Here is a 15,670-nt window from a genome sequence, read left to right as displayed (position 1 = left end):
ATTGACAGTCTTACTGAGTATATTGAAACATTGTTTAAAAGGTGCTGCTATTTAAAATTTAAAGAGTAAATCCCAACTAACTCTATTTTGAGATATTTTTGAGAATTTCATTATATGTTAATGAAACATATAATGCAAGGATGGAGGAATCAAACCACATCCTATTCTAACTCCATAAAGGGCTAGAGTGTAAGTGACTCAAAAGCGTAATGGTGATCTAGCGGCTAAGACTCCCTGCTCCCAATGCAAGGGTCTGGGTTTGAACTGGTTAGGGAATTCGATCCCACATGCCAAATACTAAGACCTGACACAAATAAATAAATAATTTTTTTTTTTAAAGTGTAGCAACCAACCACTATTCATCAACTTGGAGAGACTCAACTGACTGTCTTCATGGCTCACTGTTAAGGACACTGTTATGAAATAACCTAAAGAAGAAATTAGAAATATGACCATCAAATGTGTGGAAGGCATTTCACTGAGTAAGAATGAAAACTGAGTGGGAAGTAGGATAGAGAAGCTTTGTGCAAGAAACAAAAAGCATATGAGAAGCCAGGTTTCAAGTGCTATAGAAAGCTCAGGGACATAGATGATCATGTGTTACCCTAACCTTGCAGGGAGGGAGTGCTTTTATGAATCAACAAAGCTATAAAGCATTTGCTGTATCAGATAGTAGAAAGGTCCAAAGTGAGAATGCTCAGTTCTGTGCACATGGAAAAAACAGCAACCTTGGTTCCATAACTAAACCCCAAATTCAATAGGAAAAAGATCATAAATTATACCAAGTATTCATCAATGTTTATTACTGAAATGAATGACAAATAATTTCATCCAACAATCTCCAAATTGCTTAAGACTATGACACTATTTAACTTCTCAAATTTCATGACCTTGTTATTTCTGCGCTCTAGTTTCTAAACAGCCTGACAATTCTATTTCTTTTCAAAAATTCTTATGCTCACAGTGAATAAACTGGTAGTATCATAAAATTATTTCAGTTCGAATAAAAGGTATATTCCTGCCAGACATTTCACCCAGCTGCAAATTATCTGAACTGAAACAAATAAAATCATGCTTTACTTTTTATATCAGCCTCTAAAACTTCATGAACTATACAGTCTACTTCAGATTTTACTTAGAAGCTTTTTATTTGAATCTTACTGTCCATGAGGTTTTCTAATGACATGATAGGAATCTTAATATTCAAAAGTGTTTATACTTTTAAAAATCAGGATAGCAGGAACCTACACAAAAGGCCTCCCTGTTTCTGATAGGAATATGCCACAGTCAGGCTTTATGCTCACATCACACAAAGATGGGCTGTTACTGGAGAGTTGTTTTCACACAGTTGGTATTTTTAATTCTCTATTTTTTGGTTCCAAAACGTAGCCTTCATTTTCATCACAAAGAGACGTCTGTAATTTCTTCTTCCGTCCACTTTTGCAAGTCTTTTGCATCATTTACCGTCCATAGCTTGGTAAAACACTTCAGCTTTTTCCTGGACAGAAAATAAAATACCATTTCTTTTATAAATGGAATTGTTAGGGGCCAGTCCATCCCATCAAAACTATGAAAAGTCTGTGATATTAGAATAGCAGGCAAGCTGTATGGTTAGGAGGCTATGGCGGGGAGCATCAGCCTTTTGGTGAAAGAAGTTCTCAGGGCGGCTGCTTTAATCAAGAGACCAAGGTTGCTGATCAGCTCCAGGGAGGAGATGGCACAGCTTCCTCCGTCTTCTAACTCAGCTGGAGGCTGTGTGTGCTCACAGGATGAAAAGTGAAATTGACTTAATAAAATAACAGGCTATTGGAAAAGTAAAATGCCAACATAACACAGACCTACTTTTCTTTCTGCAAAAATGCAATCCAGTTAAATATTAACATCTTATGGAAAAACCTGAATGAACTTTTTGACCAACCCAATATTTAGGGTCTGCAGAGGGAATGTGAGTTCCAATCATGGCTCTACCACCAACTAGCTGGGTGACCCTGGTTTCCCGGTCAGTCTCCTACCCTCATTTTTCCCAACTACAACACAGGATGACAGCAGTATCTATTTCACAAGGTTATCATAAGGGTTACGTGAATTAATGCATGTAAAGCAATAAGAACAGTACCTGGCTACAGTGTCTAGGCTGCTGCAAAGGACTGACTACCTAAACTTGCTGGTATCCATAGCAAGCACTCAATAAATATTAGCTATTAACAAACTCATAAGGATGCACCAGATTCAGTTTGGGTTCTGTGACCAATGAAATCAATGGGATAACCACTTTTAGTGAAAAGGAAAAACAACAAATACAGTTTGTCCTGATAAATCATCAGATATCATGCCAATGCAGCCTTTTCCTACAATTCTGTCTTATTAAGCTAACTTTCTAGATTTTAAAATATTATATACTAATTGGAAGAGCTAAAATATTTTTTCCCTTCTTATTTTTTAATTAATTTATTTTAATTGGAGAATAATTACTTTACAATATTGTGATGGTTTCAACTATATATCAACATGAATCAGCCCTATCCCTCTGGGTTGTCCCAGAGCACTGGCTTTGGGTACTCTGCTTCATGCATCAAATTTGCACTTTGTCCTCCATTTTACATATGGTAATGTACATGTTTCAATGGTGTTCTCTCAAATGATCTCTCCCTCGCCTTCTCCCACTCAGTCCAAAAGTCTGTTCTTTACATCTGTGTCTCCTTTGCTGCCCTGCATGTAGGATCCTTGGTACCATCTTTCTGAATTCCATATATATGCGTTAATATGCAGTAGTTGTCTTTCGGAGGAGTTAAAATACTTATAAATAACCTGTGAATTTTACTGCTCTTGCTTTATAGTCTACAAGAACTTTCATATCTTACTGCCATCTTGCATCTTTTATAGTAAAGTTTAATTCCAGTTTCTTTATGAAAAAAGAAAAATAAGAAGACAACAAGAGAGGATTAAAGTTGTCTGTGGACTTTGAGCAGAACTAAGGGCTAAGCTTACTTTTAAAATCTCATAGATGATCACTTTTCCCTCTAGAAAAATTTTATGTGAATCTATTTTGTAACAAGTAACTGGAAGTAGCCCGTCACTGATTGAATCATTTGTTTCTAATCTGGTGTTGTGGAAAGGATCCAGAAGAGAATGCCACCAGACGACAAAGTGCTGCAGTATTCCAGCACTTTGGACCTAGCCCACCACCGGTTACCATGGCAAGGTTAGGAGTATGAGGCAGAAACACAGAGGAAGAAAGAAGAGGAGGAGAAGCTGCTTGCAGGACTGTCAGTATACAAGCTGGCAACTGTCTCTTTAACTAAAATATCAGGTGTTCATAGTTCAATATTTAAATTGGTAATAATTCCCAGAACTAAAAAATATTCCTACGGCACAATGGCCAGCCAGGATGTTCTATCTGACTTACAGCCTATTCGCGACAGATCACATGGTCATGGACCAGAGCAACAATACCCTGCCGCAGGTCAATTAGACTCTTCAGGCAGAGCAGGGTGGGGTAGGAGGTGGGCGAGGAGTTTATGCTTTTTTAAAATATAATCTGATATTTGGGAAACAAAAGGCTGCAATTTATTATTTATTAATAGGGTATTTTCCTAGGAATATCTTCCTTCCAAAGTATGTTTCAGGTTTGTATGACGATCAGTTTATATACTGACTACATACTCACTGGATGTCCAGGGTAAAAGTGCATTCACATAAAGCATTCTAGGTGGTGGAGAAGTTTGTTTAGAATAAAAAATCTGTCACAAACAAATCCACAAAGTAAGTGACATGCACAGATACCGACTCTAATCACCTAGCTCTGTGATAATGATTTTACCAAAAAGTTCATTCAGGCATTTCTGTAAGATGTTATGTAAAAACCTAAAGAACTTTTTGGTTAACCCAGTACTATTATTTTCATTCACATTCTGACAGAATTCTTCACTTCTGAATGCAACTGCTGCATATCTGAATGAGCATAAAAGAGTATAAAAGAAATACTGTAAATATTATTTATATATCGAGGTTTCCATTAGTAATATTCTTCATAAATGAATATTTTAAGCAACCAATGTGTTGGTATACACAAAGGAGTTAATTCTTTAGAAAAATGATCGGAACTTAGCAACTTAGCAACTTAACAGATAAAGATCTGACTAGAGAGGCCTAAATGAATTCACATGGGCTTTGGGAAGAACCATTTTCATTTTATCATAATTGAATGTTTCAGAATATTTGAAGAGGTGCTTGAAGGAAGATCTGATGTTCATTTACAGGACAATCCTCTTCCTGGGACAACTTGGAAGAGTTCATTATAAATCAAAAACGCAACACAATCATTCTGACCTTTTCATATTTACTAATCCTTCCAGCTCCTTGGACTTGCTAGCTGCTTTCTTTAAAATTTCTCCAGGAACATCTGCTAGTTTAGCCACATTGAGTCCATAACTCCTTGCTGCAATTCCTCTGGTTATTTGATAAAGAAATATGACAGAATCAGGGACCTGGTCTTCTTCACCTAAAAAAATAAAGTTAAAAGAAAGAGAGAGATAAAGAAAACCACACTTGAAAATTGAAAGAAATTAGATTAAAGACAAAATAGAAATCTGTATAACTTTATTCAATTAAAATTTGTAATCTGAAAAAGAAATCCATTATTCCTAATCGCCTGTTACCTTCTTTACATATCTAGAAAAAGGGTAAATACTGTTTTGAAAATGCTTTTGCATTTAGGACTATCTTTTAGCTTAGTTAAAATGCTTTTTAACAATTATTCATTGTAAGTTAAGAAATATTTAGTTGTATGCTGCTTGCTGAAAATTTTCAAATGAATTTCTATACCCAAAAGAGAATGATTCTAATACATGGTACAATATAATTTCTCCTTTAAAAACAGTTTTTTTTTTTTAAGTGTTTTCCAGTGAAAGAATGTATTCACCAGTCTTGTATGTAATATAATCTGTAAAGTAACATATATAAGGGATGTTTCCAAGAGTGCAAGAAACAAAGCCACAAAAACAGATAAGGAAATAATACATGTTGCATAGTTTAAATATCAAGACTGAGAAATTCTGGCTTATTAAATATCCTAGTTAAAAAAGAGTTATACATATTAAAGTTGATACTGTTCACATGTGTGCATGCTAAATTGCTTCAGTTATATCCAACTCTGTGCAGCCCTATGGACTGTAGCCCACAGGCTCCTCTGTCCTTGGGATTCTCCAGGCAGGAATACTGGAGTGGGTTGCCATGCCTTCCTCCAGGGATCGAACCCCTGGTCTCTTGCATTGGCAAGAGGGTTCTTTACCACTAGTGCCACCTGGAAAGCCCGTGGATGCTGTTTGGTACCATCCAAATCCCATTCGGACTGCCCCAACTATCAGAGCAACCCTCAGCTGTGTGCTCTCTTTGGGAACTTCCGCAGCTGAAGAAAGCTGTTTCGCCCAAGGTCACCTCCCATCGTGGCAGCCTGCATCCAGTGGACTGGCTGCTACAGGGGTTGATAGGCAGCTTCGAAGGTGGCCACCAAAGATCCCCTGTCTCCTGGTGTCCATGTCCTTGAGTCATTCTCCCTCTCTGACTGTGAGCTGAACCAAGGGACTTGCTTCTAATGAATAGAATACGACAAAGATTATGGTACGTCACTTCTGAGATTAGATTGCAGGAGACTGTGGCCTGTCTCGGGCACTCTCACTTTCTTCCCTGTTTGCTCTAAAGGGAGCCAGTGGCCATACTGTGGGCTACCCTATGGAGAGGTCCACATGGGAAGAAACCGATGTCTCTGGTCAACAAGTTAGTGAGGGTCTGGAGGCCAACCAACAGCTGTGTGAATGATCTTGGAAGTGGATATTCTGAGGTATGCAAACAGCATGTGAGAGGGCTGGGAAGTGGGCTGTCCCAGTCAGGCCTTGAAGTGACTGCTACCTGGCCAATATTTGGATGAAGCCTGTGAGAGAGACTGTGAGGTGTTCAGCTTGGGTTCGTGACTGACAGGAATTATGAGGTAATAAACAGTTGCTGTGCTAAGCTGCTATGTTTTACGGGAAATTTGTTATGGAACAATAAGATAATAAAAGGCATAAAAGTCTGGCTTTCTCGCCTCAAGCTGAGGTGACTCTGAAGGACCAACCCCTGACCGGGCTCTCTGCAGGGTTGGCTGAAGTCTTACAACTGTAACGCAGCCCAGAACTGCCTAGTCCTGCTCGGGTGTTGATGGTGAAAGCATTCCTCAATAAAACTCGGACACTCGAATTTCAGAATCTGTTTCTTAGGGCACCAGTCTACCACCTAATACATATGCTTGAAGCTAAAACTTTTAAAGAATTGGGATATCATGAAGTACAGTGTTCACTGGAAGGACTGATGTTGAAGCTGAAACTCCAATACTTTGGCCACCTGATGCGAAGGGCTGACTCATTGGAAAAGACTCTGATGCTGGGAAAGATTGAGGGCAGGAGGAGAAGGGGACAACAGAGGATGAGATGGTTGGATGGCATCACCAACTCAATGGACATGAGTTTGAGTAAACTCCAGGAGTTGGTGATGGACAGGGAGGCCTGGCGTGCTGCAGTCCATGGGGTCACAAAGAGTCAGACACGACTGAGCAACTGAACTGAACTGAAGTACAGTAATACAAAGACAATGCTGCAAAGGTATTCAGAACAAAATGTGCCACTTTGGCATGCAGACTCTCTTGAGTTGAAGATAGTGAAGGTCCAAAAGGCTCAGGAAGACCTATCTCCCCCTTCAATGGCCTAAAAGAATTTAGATGGGCAGAGGGGTGCTGGCTCGGAGACAGACTATTACCAGAGAGAACTTTTATCAGAATGACCTATGCATATGGCAAGACAAACAACCTAATTACCAAATATCTGTTTTTCCCATTTTCCCGTCAATTACCCTCCTCCTCTTTGAAGCTCCTTCTCCTATCCCATTCCTTAGCTCTGGATGGTAGAGAAGCCTCAACTGCCTCACTGGCCCTCATATTCTTCTGGGGCCCCTGTAGGTACATAATTAAATTTGCTTTTCTCCAGTTAATCTGCTTTATGTTAATTTGGTTATCAGATCACCCAAAGAACCAAGAACAAATTCTTCCTCCCCAACAGCTGCATACAGTTTAATCTTTGATAAATCTAAAGCAATTCAGGATTATGCAGCTTTTATTATAAACTTCAACATAATTGCACTCTACTGCAAAAATGGCCAAGATGACCAGATTCACGGTGACTTCTGAGACCCTGGTATACTTATTATAAGTTTATCAGGAGCTTTTCTCATAACATTATTTCATTTGATAAATATGTTAAGCTTTACTCTTATCAGCTACAAGCTAAAAAGCCCAAAGACTGAACACAACAGAGAAAAAAGGATAATGGAAATGTCTTTAATCTCCTCTAAGAATTCAGCAACAGACAAATAATATCTTTCTAAGGGTAGGTGCTAGAGGTGGGAGGTGAAAAGAATGCTGACACTCTCAGAATACATAGACTAAAACTCACATTGCAAAGCACTAAGAATATCCTTTACCTCCAAAGAAAACTAAAGGAACACAAAGAACAGGTGACGAAGTGGGTGGGAAAAGACTAGGAAGGAAGCATGCAGAAACCAGTGCCTGCCAACCTGGATAGTTTTTTGTTACCCTTCAATTGCTCACAAGACCCAAAGCGAAATGAACAGCAGTGGGGTATCAAAAAAGTTAGCTCTCTTCATTTTTAAGACAAACACAGATTTTATCACTTCAACTAGGCTAGTCCTAACTGATGTTTTCACCTCCAGCCTCACCTCTATAATCCAGAATTGAAAATGACCTTTCTAAAAATGAGATTAATTCATCTGTCAGTCCATCTGTCCATTCATTATCCATCCATTCATGCATCCATCCATCCATCCTTTACTGAAAGCCTGCTGAATTCCACAAACTCCCCTCATTTAAACATTGCTTTGCTGACAGCTTTTTTCTTTTTTTGCTTTATATACATATAATATGTATAATATGTGGTATATATAATATAGCTAGCTAAAGATGCTTCTTAAATACAGCTATAAAATATAGCTAAATTATATCTGTCGCCCCAAAGACTCATTAACACATCTCAGGACAAACAACTGCTGAATTTGTCATCATATGTAGTCTCTACTTTAGTAATGATTATGGTAGTTCTTGGTGGCACTAGCGGTAAAGAACCTGCCTGCCAATGCAAGAGACATAAGAGACGTAGGTTTGACCCCCGATGGGAAGATCCCCTGGAGAAGGAAATGGCAACCCACTCCAGTGTTCTTGCCCGGAGAATCCCATGGACAGAGGAGCCTGGCGGGCTACAGTCCATGGGGTCACAAAGAGTTGGACATGACTGAAGTGACTTTAGCACACAGCATGGATGGTAGTTCTTAGAGCAGCATCAAGGTAAATAATGTGACCACTCTTCCATAATCACCTGAAGGAGCTGTATTAAGTTAGGTTCTACCTTAAGACTATCTTTCACCACTCTTCCATGGGAAGGAGAGGTAAGAAGTGGGAGGAGGAACAGAGAAAGAGAGGACAGGGAGTGCATATGTGTGTGTCTGTGTGTAAGATGGAAATGTGGAGGCAGAAAGAGCCAGGTCAGAGAGCAGATGGTAAAAACAACTCATGTCTTTACAGCCTCAAATAAAAGCTCATCATGAGGACTCTCCTTATAAGCTATGACCATTTCTTGTGTGTGTGTGTGTGTGTGTGTGTGTGTTAGTCGCTCAGTCGTGTCCGACTCTTTGCGACCCCATGGACTGTAGCCCACCAGACTCCTTTGTCCATGGAATTCTCCAAGCAAGAATACTGGAGTGGGTTGCCATTTCCTTCTCCAATGATCATTTCTTAAACAGATATTATTGAAAAACTTATCCGACACTGCTTAGAGTCAGTGAAAGCAATCATTCAAGTTTCTCCTTGTTACAGGGAAATTTAGCACAACTGTCTTAAAGCAAAACTTCTCTAGGCAGTTATTAAACAGATGTGTGCTGATCAAATAGTTTCTGCAGTCACTTTCGGGAGAGATCCCTAAAATTTATTAGACACAGATGAGATTAGGTGACTTGTCCAAGGTCTGGAAGACACTACAACGCAGGTCTGTCACTGCTGGTCCACTGATTTATCCCACCCCAAGGGAAAGAGATAAGCACAGAGTCTTGGCACCCTAAAGGCCTTTGGGGGATTTACTGATGACCAATAGCCTCGAATTTAGACAGAAGAGGGATTAGGTCAGAGGCAAAGGATGAAGCCTAGATACAGCCAGGGTTAATACTGGATGTGAGCAGGCAATGGAGCAATGCTTCAAGTTTCTGAGAGAAAATAATTCTCAACCTAAAATTCTAGCCCTAGCTAAATTATAAATCCAGTGTGAAGGTATAATGGAGACATTTTCATTCATGCAGAGTCTTAAAAATTTTATCTCCTTTAATTAATATTATTAGCAGCTTCTCCAAAATCTATTACAGTTCTAAGAAAACACTTATTTATAAAGGGATTAATTCCCTGAGAAAGACTGGACTGGTTGAAGCACAAGCTGGAATCAATATTGTTGGGAGAAATATCAATAACCTCAGATATGCAGGTGACACCAAACTTACAGCAGAAAATGAAGAAGAACTAAAGAACCTCTTGATGAAAGTGAAAGAGAAGAGTGAAAAAGTTGGCTTAAAACTCAACATTCAGAAAACTAAGATCATGGCATGTGGTCCTATCACTTCATGGCAAATAGATGGGGAAACAGTGGAACAGTAGCAGACCTTATTTCTCTGGGCTCCAAATCACTAAAGATGGTGATTGTAGCCATGAAATTAAAAGACGCTTGCTCCTGGGAAGAAAAGTTATGACCAATCTAGACAGCATATTAAAAAGCAGAGACATTAACAGCAAAGGTCCATTTAATCAAAGCTTTGGTTTTTCCAGTAGTCATGTATGGATGTGAGAGTTGGACTATAAAGAAAACTGAGCACCAAAGAATTGATGCTTTTGAACTGTGGTGTTGGAGAAGACTCTTGAGAGTCCCTTGGACTGCAAGGAGATCTAACCAGTCCATCCTAAAAGAAATCAGTCCTGAATATTCATTGGAAGGACTGATGGTGAAGCTGAAACTCCAATACTTTGGCCAGGTGATATGAAGAGCTGCCTCACTGGAAAAGACCTTGATGCTGGGAAAGACTGAAGGCGGGAGGAGAAGGGGACGACAGAGGATGAGATGGCTGGATGGCATCACCAAATCGATAGACATGAGTTTGAATAAACTCTGGGAGTTGGTGACGGACAAGGAGGCCTGGCGTGCTGCAGTCCATGGGATCGCAAAGGGTCAGACATGACTGAGCGATTGAACTGAACTAATTCCCTGACCATTTAACCCAGGGGATAGTGTCCTTATGTCTACTTCCAAATGTTGATTCAAATTAGTCTAGGCTATTCAAAGTTATCCTTGTCATTCTCATTTCTAGAAAGTGGTTTAAGAATAAGCATGTGCACTGATTCATTTTGCTGTACAAGAAAAACTAACACAACATTGTAAAAGCAACTACTGTTGTTGTTTAGTCACTAAGTCCTTGTGTCCAACTTTTTTGTGACCCCCATGGACTGTAGCCCACCAGGCTCCTCTGCCCATGGGATTTCCCATGGACAGAGGATTTCCCACGTCCATGGGATTTCTCCAGGCAAGAATACTGGAGTAGGTTGCCATTTCCTCCTGTAGGAGATCTTCCAGACCCAGGGATGGAACCTGCATCTCCTGCATTTCCTGCATTGCAGGTGGATTCTTTATCACTGAGCCACCATATTCCAATAAAAATTAATTAAAAAAAAAAAAAAAAGAATGAGCATGTGAATCCATTCTGAAAATAAGACAGGACACTGATGAGATCCTAGTCGGCATCTAAGAAAAGTTCTCCTGCTCCTAAGAAAGACTCACAGGAAATGCTGGTCCTTTTTCTTCCTTCGGACATTATCAGTTCTGGATGTGATGCACAAAAGAACTGCAGCCATCTTGCTACTAGTGTGATGATGAAATTAGCAGAGCAGGAAGGCAAAGCCTGGAGAATTGCAAAGAAGAGAAGCTGAAGCCCACCCTTCCTGAGGTTCCCATAATACAAGATTGTATTTATCCTCATTGTCTGAGCCAGAGTGAGTCCAAGCATTCTGTTACTTGCAAGTAAACAAACAGAAGACAGGTTAAGAGACATCCCAGAATGACACCAAGGCAGGTCTCGGGACAACAGCTGAGGTCTAGGGAGAAACCAGTTCAGATGAGCAGGAGGACATAGGACTCCAGGAGGAATGACCGCAGTAAGGAAACCTGTAATCAACAGGTGCAATCATGTGAAAACTGTCTAGAGAGGCGTTTTACAGTTACTAGAGGATAGAATCAACAAGAGACTCAAAACAATGAAATGAAAGAATAAAAACAATTAATTATAACCTTGGAGAAAAAAGGTGTAAAAGAAAGAAAACATACTTGTCTCCTTATGTGCCTCAGGAGTAAGCAATACCTAATGGCAGTAACAGTGAAACAATGAATTCGAATGAAATAGGAAAAATGTGAAACCATTACACTAGGAGGAAAGGGGAAGGGAGGACTGAAGACCCTCATTTAACACAAGCATTTAATACTCTCATTTAATACTGTCAGGCTGGTGAACCAAGAGATAGGAAAATAAGCACAGTATTTAGACCCAGGGAAGAAACGGACGGATGAAAGAACCAAAAACAGTTGCCTTGGGACTGGAGGGAGGAGGGGCCGTGTAGGAAAAGCATGGAAGAGGGGACCACTGCTGTTAGCACGTGTCTTTAGCATCATTTAGTTTTTCTAAAATTCTGTTCATGAATAAAAATTTAAATCAATAAAATAAAAAGTCAAAACACTTAAGATATAAGGGTCTGGGTTAGCAGTTAGTTCACATCAAACGCTTACCACTGACTCTCCCTCCCCTGTTGGTGAAATCTGTTTTGTTTATCCCATGGAGTTTTGGCTTATGAGCTCCTCTGGTCACTTTGGATGCAGATGAATAGATGTGAAACTGTTTCCATGAGAGAATTTATGGTGTGTTTTTCAAGATCGCATGGTGGCGAAAGGCAAGGATTGCCTAACATTGTATTTATCTCAGGTCCACTGCTTTGTTTTATTTGGGCCAGTTGCTTGATTTCTTTTTCAGGTCCATCCTTACTTAGTACTTTTCCAAAATAAAATCTGGACTATGAAGTATCTTGGATAATGGATTTTCCATTGTAGCACACCAACTGTGTAAACCATCACTGGCCCACAGGCTGGTGGCTTAAAAAAATTACTACTGAGCATGGGGAAAAATGCTAAAATCTACTACATTACTAACAGCACTTGAATTTTTTTATTGGCTAATGACATTCTTTTTTCATGAAATGTTTCATTTCTGTGACATGAGTAGTAAGTGGAAGGCTAAGAAAAAAATATTGTAACTCTCACATAGCAGTTCTAACAGAGATGAAAAGAACCTGCAGGCAGAAGACATGGATTCTAGGTTCAACTCAGCTCCCACCCAGGTGCCTGACATAGGGGATCCAATTTACCTGAGATTCACTTTCCTTGTCAAATTCAGATAAAACATATGTCCAGTATAGAATACTAGAGACATCACTTTGCCGACAAAGGTTCGTATAGTCATAGCTATGGTTTTTCCAGCAGTTACGCATGGATGAGAGAGTTGGACTATAAAGAAGACTGAGTGCCGAAGAATTGATGCTTTCAAACTATGGTGCTGCAAAAGACTCTTGAGAGTCCCTTGGACTGCAACGAGATCAAACTAGTCAATCCTAAAGGAAACCAACCCTGAATATTCATTGGAAGGACTGATGCTGAAGCTGAAGCTCCAATACTTTGGCCACATGATGTGAAGAGCCCACTCACTAGAAAAGACCCTGATGCTGAGAAAGATTGAGGACAAGAGGAGAAGGGGGCAAAAGAGGGTGAGATGGTTGGATGGCATCATCGACTCAATGGACACAACTTTGAACAAACTCCAGGAGATGGTGAAGGACAGGGAAGCCTTGTGTGCTGCAGTTCATGGGGTCATAAAGAGTCAGACACAACTGAGCGACTGAACAGCAAGTATAGAATATTGCTCTTAGTAAGTAATTCATGTTAAATCATATTTTGGGAAATATATTGAGTATTTTTCAAAGATGACTAATATAGTTGACTGTTAAGGCATCTTTCCTAAGATGGACCTAGGAGTAAAATCTAAATGTTCCCCCCTCACCCCACCTTCTTCTTGAAGAAAAATGAGATAAAGAGGGCTAGAGAAGGACTCAGAGATGGTGAGGAGAAATGCAAACTCTGTTTGACCCAAAGCTTAGAGAAAATGATGTTGGACAAATGTCAATTACAATCGACATTCATAGTTTTATTATTAATAAGCAGTAAGTTCATACTCCTATGAACTTTGGGTTATTCGTCACAAAAGCCAACAGAATGATAGTTGTACTTACGGCAAGAACAATTCATACCTGCATCCTGTTTGCTCTCATCCTCGTTAACCAAAAATCCCATGTGATAATTCCCCACCTGCTGTGAGTAACTTTTTTCCAGTTCACAAACTGGTGGATAATGGGTAACAAACAGGGTTAAGGATTTCACCTAAAGCAGTGAGACATAATGAAAGTTATTTTATTTTTAAATTTAAAATTTTCTCCAACTTTTTTTTGAAAAATTTCAAACCTTCATAAAAGCTGCAAGAAAAGTACAATGAACATTCATATATTCTTTATCTAGACAGCCATTTGTTAATAGTTTGCTGTATTTCCCCTTTCTTCCTTCCTCCCTCCTCTACACACACTCACATGAACACACATAGTTTTTTTCCTGAACCATTTAAGAACTGCAGACATCATGAAACTTTATCCTTAAATACTTAAGATTCTATCTTCTGAGAATAAAAACATTCTCCTCCATAACCAAAATAAAGTTATTATGCTCAAGAAATTTAACATTGATACATCACTATTTGGGCTTCCCGGGTGGCTCAAAGGGTAAAGAATCTGCCTGTAATGTAGGAGACCCAGGTTCAATCCCTGTGTTGGAAGATCCCCTGGAGAAGGAAATGGCAACCCACTCCAATGTTCTTGCCTGAAGAATTCCATGGACAGAGGAGCCTGGTGGGCTATAGTCCACGGGGTGGCAAACAATCAGACACAACTAAAGCGACTAACACTTTCACTGACACTGTTTATTAACTATGTAGTCTGTGAATTTCTCTTACTGTCCCAATAATGTTCTTTAGAAATTTCTTTTTTTTTAAATATATTTATTTATTTGGCTATGCTGGGTCTTAGTTGCGGCATGTGGAATCTAGTTCCCGAACCATGGATTGAACCCAGGCCCCCTGTACTGGAAGTCTCAGCCACTGGATCACCAGGGAAGTCCCTAGAAACCTCTTTATATTTTAAAAAAAAATCAAGACTCATGTAGTACATCTGGTCATGTCTATTTAGTACCCATTAATTTAGAAGACTTCTCCAGACTTCTCTTTTTTTTGACTTTTATGTCTTTAAAATTTTTGAAGTATCCAAGATAGTTGTTTTGCATAATCTCTCTCAGTTTGGATTCACCTGATTGTTTTCTCCTGATTAAATTCAGATCAAAATTTAATGCCAGGAATATTACATATACATGTAGGTGACATAATCTTTCCAATATATCACATCAAAAGGCACACGGTGTCAATCTGATCTATTATTGGGGATGCTAAATCTGATTATTTGGTTTAAGTGCGTGCCCATTCTTCACTGTACTGACACCTTTCTTCTTCTTAATTAATTAATAAATAACTTGTGGGGTTACACTTTGAAACAATCTTACCATCTATTGATCATCACTGCCAGAATCAGTCATTATCGTCAGAGTTGATAAACGTCAACTTAAAAAACAGCATTCTCTATTTATTAGCTGGCATTTTGTAATGTAGAGCTTTCCCTTCTTCCCACCCTACCCCCACCATTTTAAAATTTACTTTAGTGTTGTCACTATCAGTACGGACTTGTGAGTTACTTAATTAGCATTGTTTCAAAGCACACGTTCTATGTATTCTAGAAATCCTTGTCTTAGGGGAAGTTAACATCAAATCTTGGTCTAAAAATTAGCAGAAAAGAGTAATCGAATTAAAGAACTCGTTTTGATTCATCTGCCATCCGCCTTATTAAAAGTCAGAACATATGTCTTCTGTCTAAAAACAAGTACAAATAAACTTATTAAGGCAGGGTTTCTTTGACAAGTTGCTCTTAAAATCTGCCCTGAAGCATCTTAGGACCAGCTGGCTCCCTGGAGCCCCTTCCCTTAGCTGAAAGGCATTTCTAGCTGGAAGATCTAAGGGTTTGGGTTACACCACTGCCCTCATCAAGGCCACACTCAGCTTAATGCAGCAACACAGAGCCTCCCCAATTCCTCCTCTCTTCCCCATTCTAGTGATCAATAGACATCATGAAAAATAAATATTTTCAACCATAAAAAGGTTAGAACTCTTGTTCCTGAAGAATCCTCTTCAATGACTTTCCTCCAAGATAAATTTTACCTAAGACTTTCTTCACCAACATTTATAATATCCAAAAACTGCTATAGAAGCAATGAAAACAGAAGTGACAAATTCATTTCTGTCATAATTTGTTCCTGAAGATTCTTAAATAACTCTCTGGAATTTTGACAAA

At 39.2% G+C, this 15,670-nt stretch overlaps 1 protein-coding gene across 3 annotated transcripts in view; it reads right to left on the bottom strand.

Annotated features, from left to right (window-relative positions):
- Positions 1 to 776: 776 nt before the first annotated feature.
- Positions 777 to 15,670, bottom strand: part of MSH3 (mutS homolog 3) — a 182,616-nt gene continuing 167,722 nt past the window's right edge. For all 3 annotated transcript variants that reach the window (XM_024994619.2, NM_001434983.1, NM_001102305.2), the window contains exons 22-24: positions 13,478 to 13,607; positions 4,330 to 4,501; positions 777 to 1,498 (exon numbers count right to left, since the gene is read on the bottom strand). In XM_024994619.2, coding sequence (XP_024850387.1) covers positions 1,402 to 1,498; positions 4,330 to 4,501; positions 13,478 to 13,607 — 399 coding nt within the window. In that variant the 3' untranslated portion in view covers positions 777 to 1,401. The remainder of the gene's footprint in view (positions 1,499 to 4,329; positions 4,502 to 13,477; positions 13,608 to 15,670) is intronic.

This window comes from Bos taurus, chromosome 7 (assembly GCF_002263795.3).
Source record: "Bos taurus isolate L1 Dominette 01449 registration number 42190680 breed Hereford chromosome 7, ARS-UCD2.0, whole genome shotgun sequence".
Classification (NCBI taxonomy): Eukaryota; Metazoa; Chordata; class Mammalia; order Artiodactyla; family Bovidae; genus Bos; species Bos taurus.
This window is presented reverse-complemented; position numbering and strand designations above follow the sequence as displayed.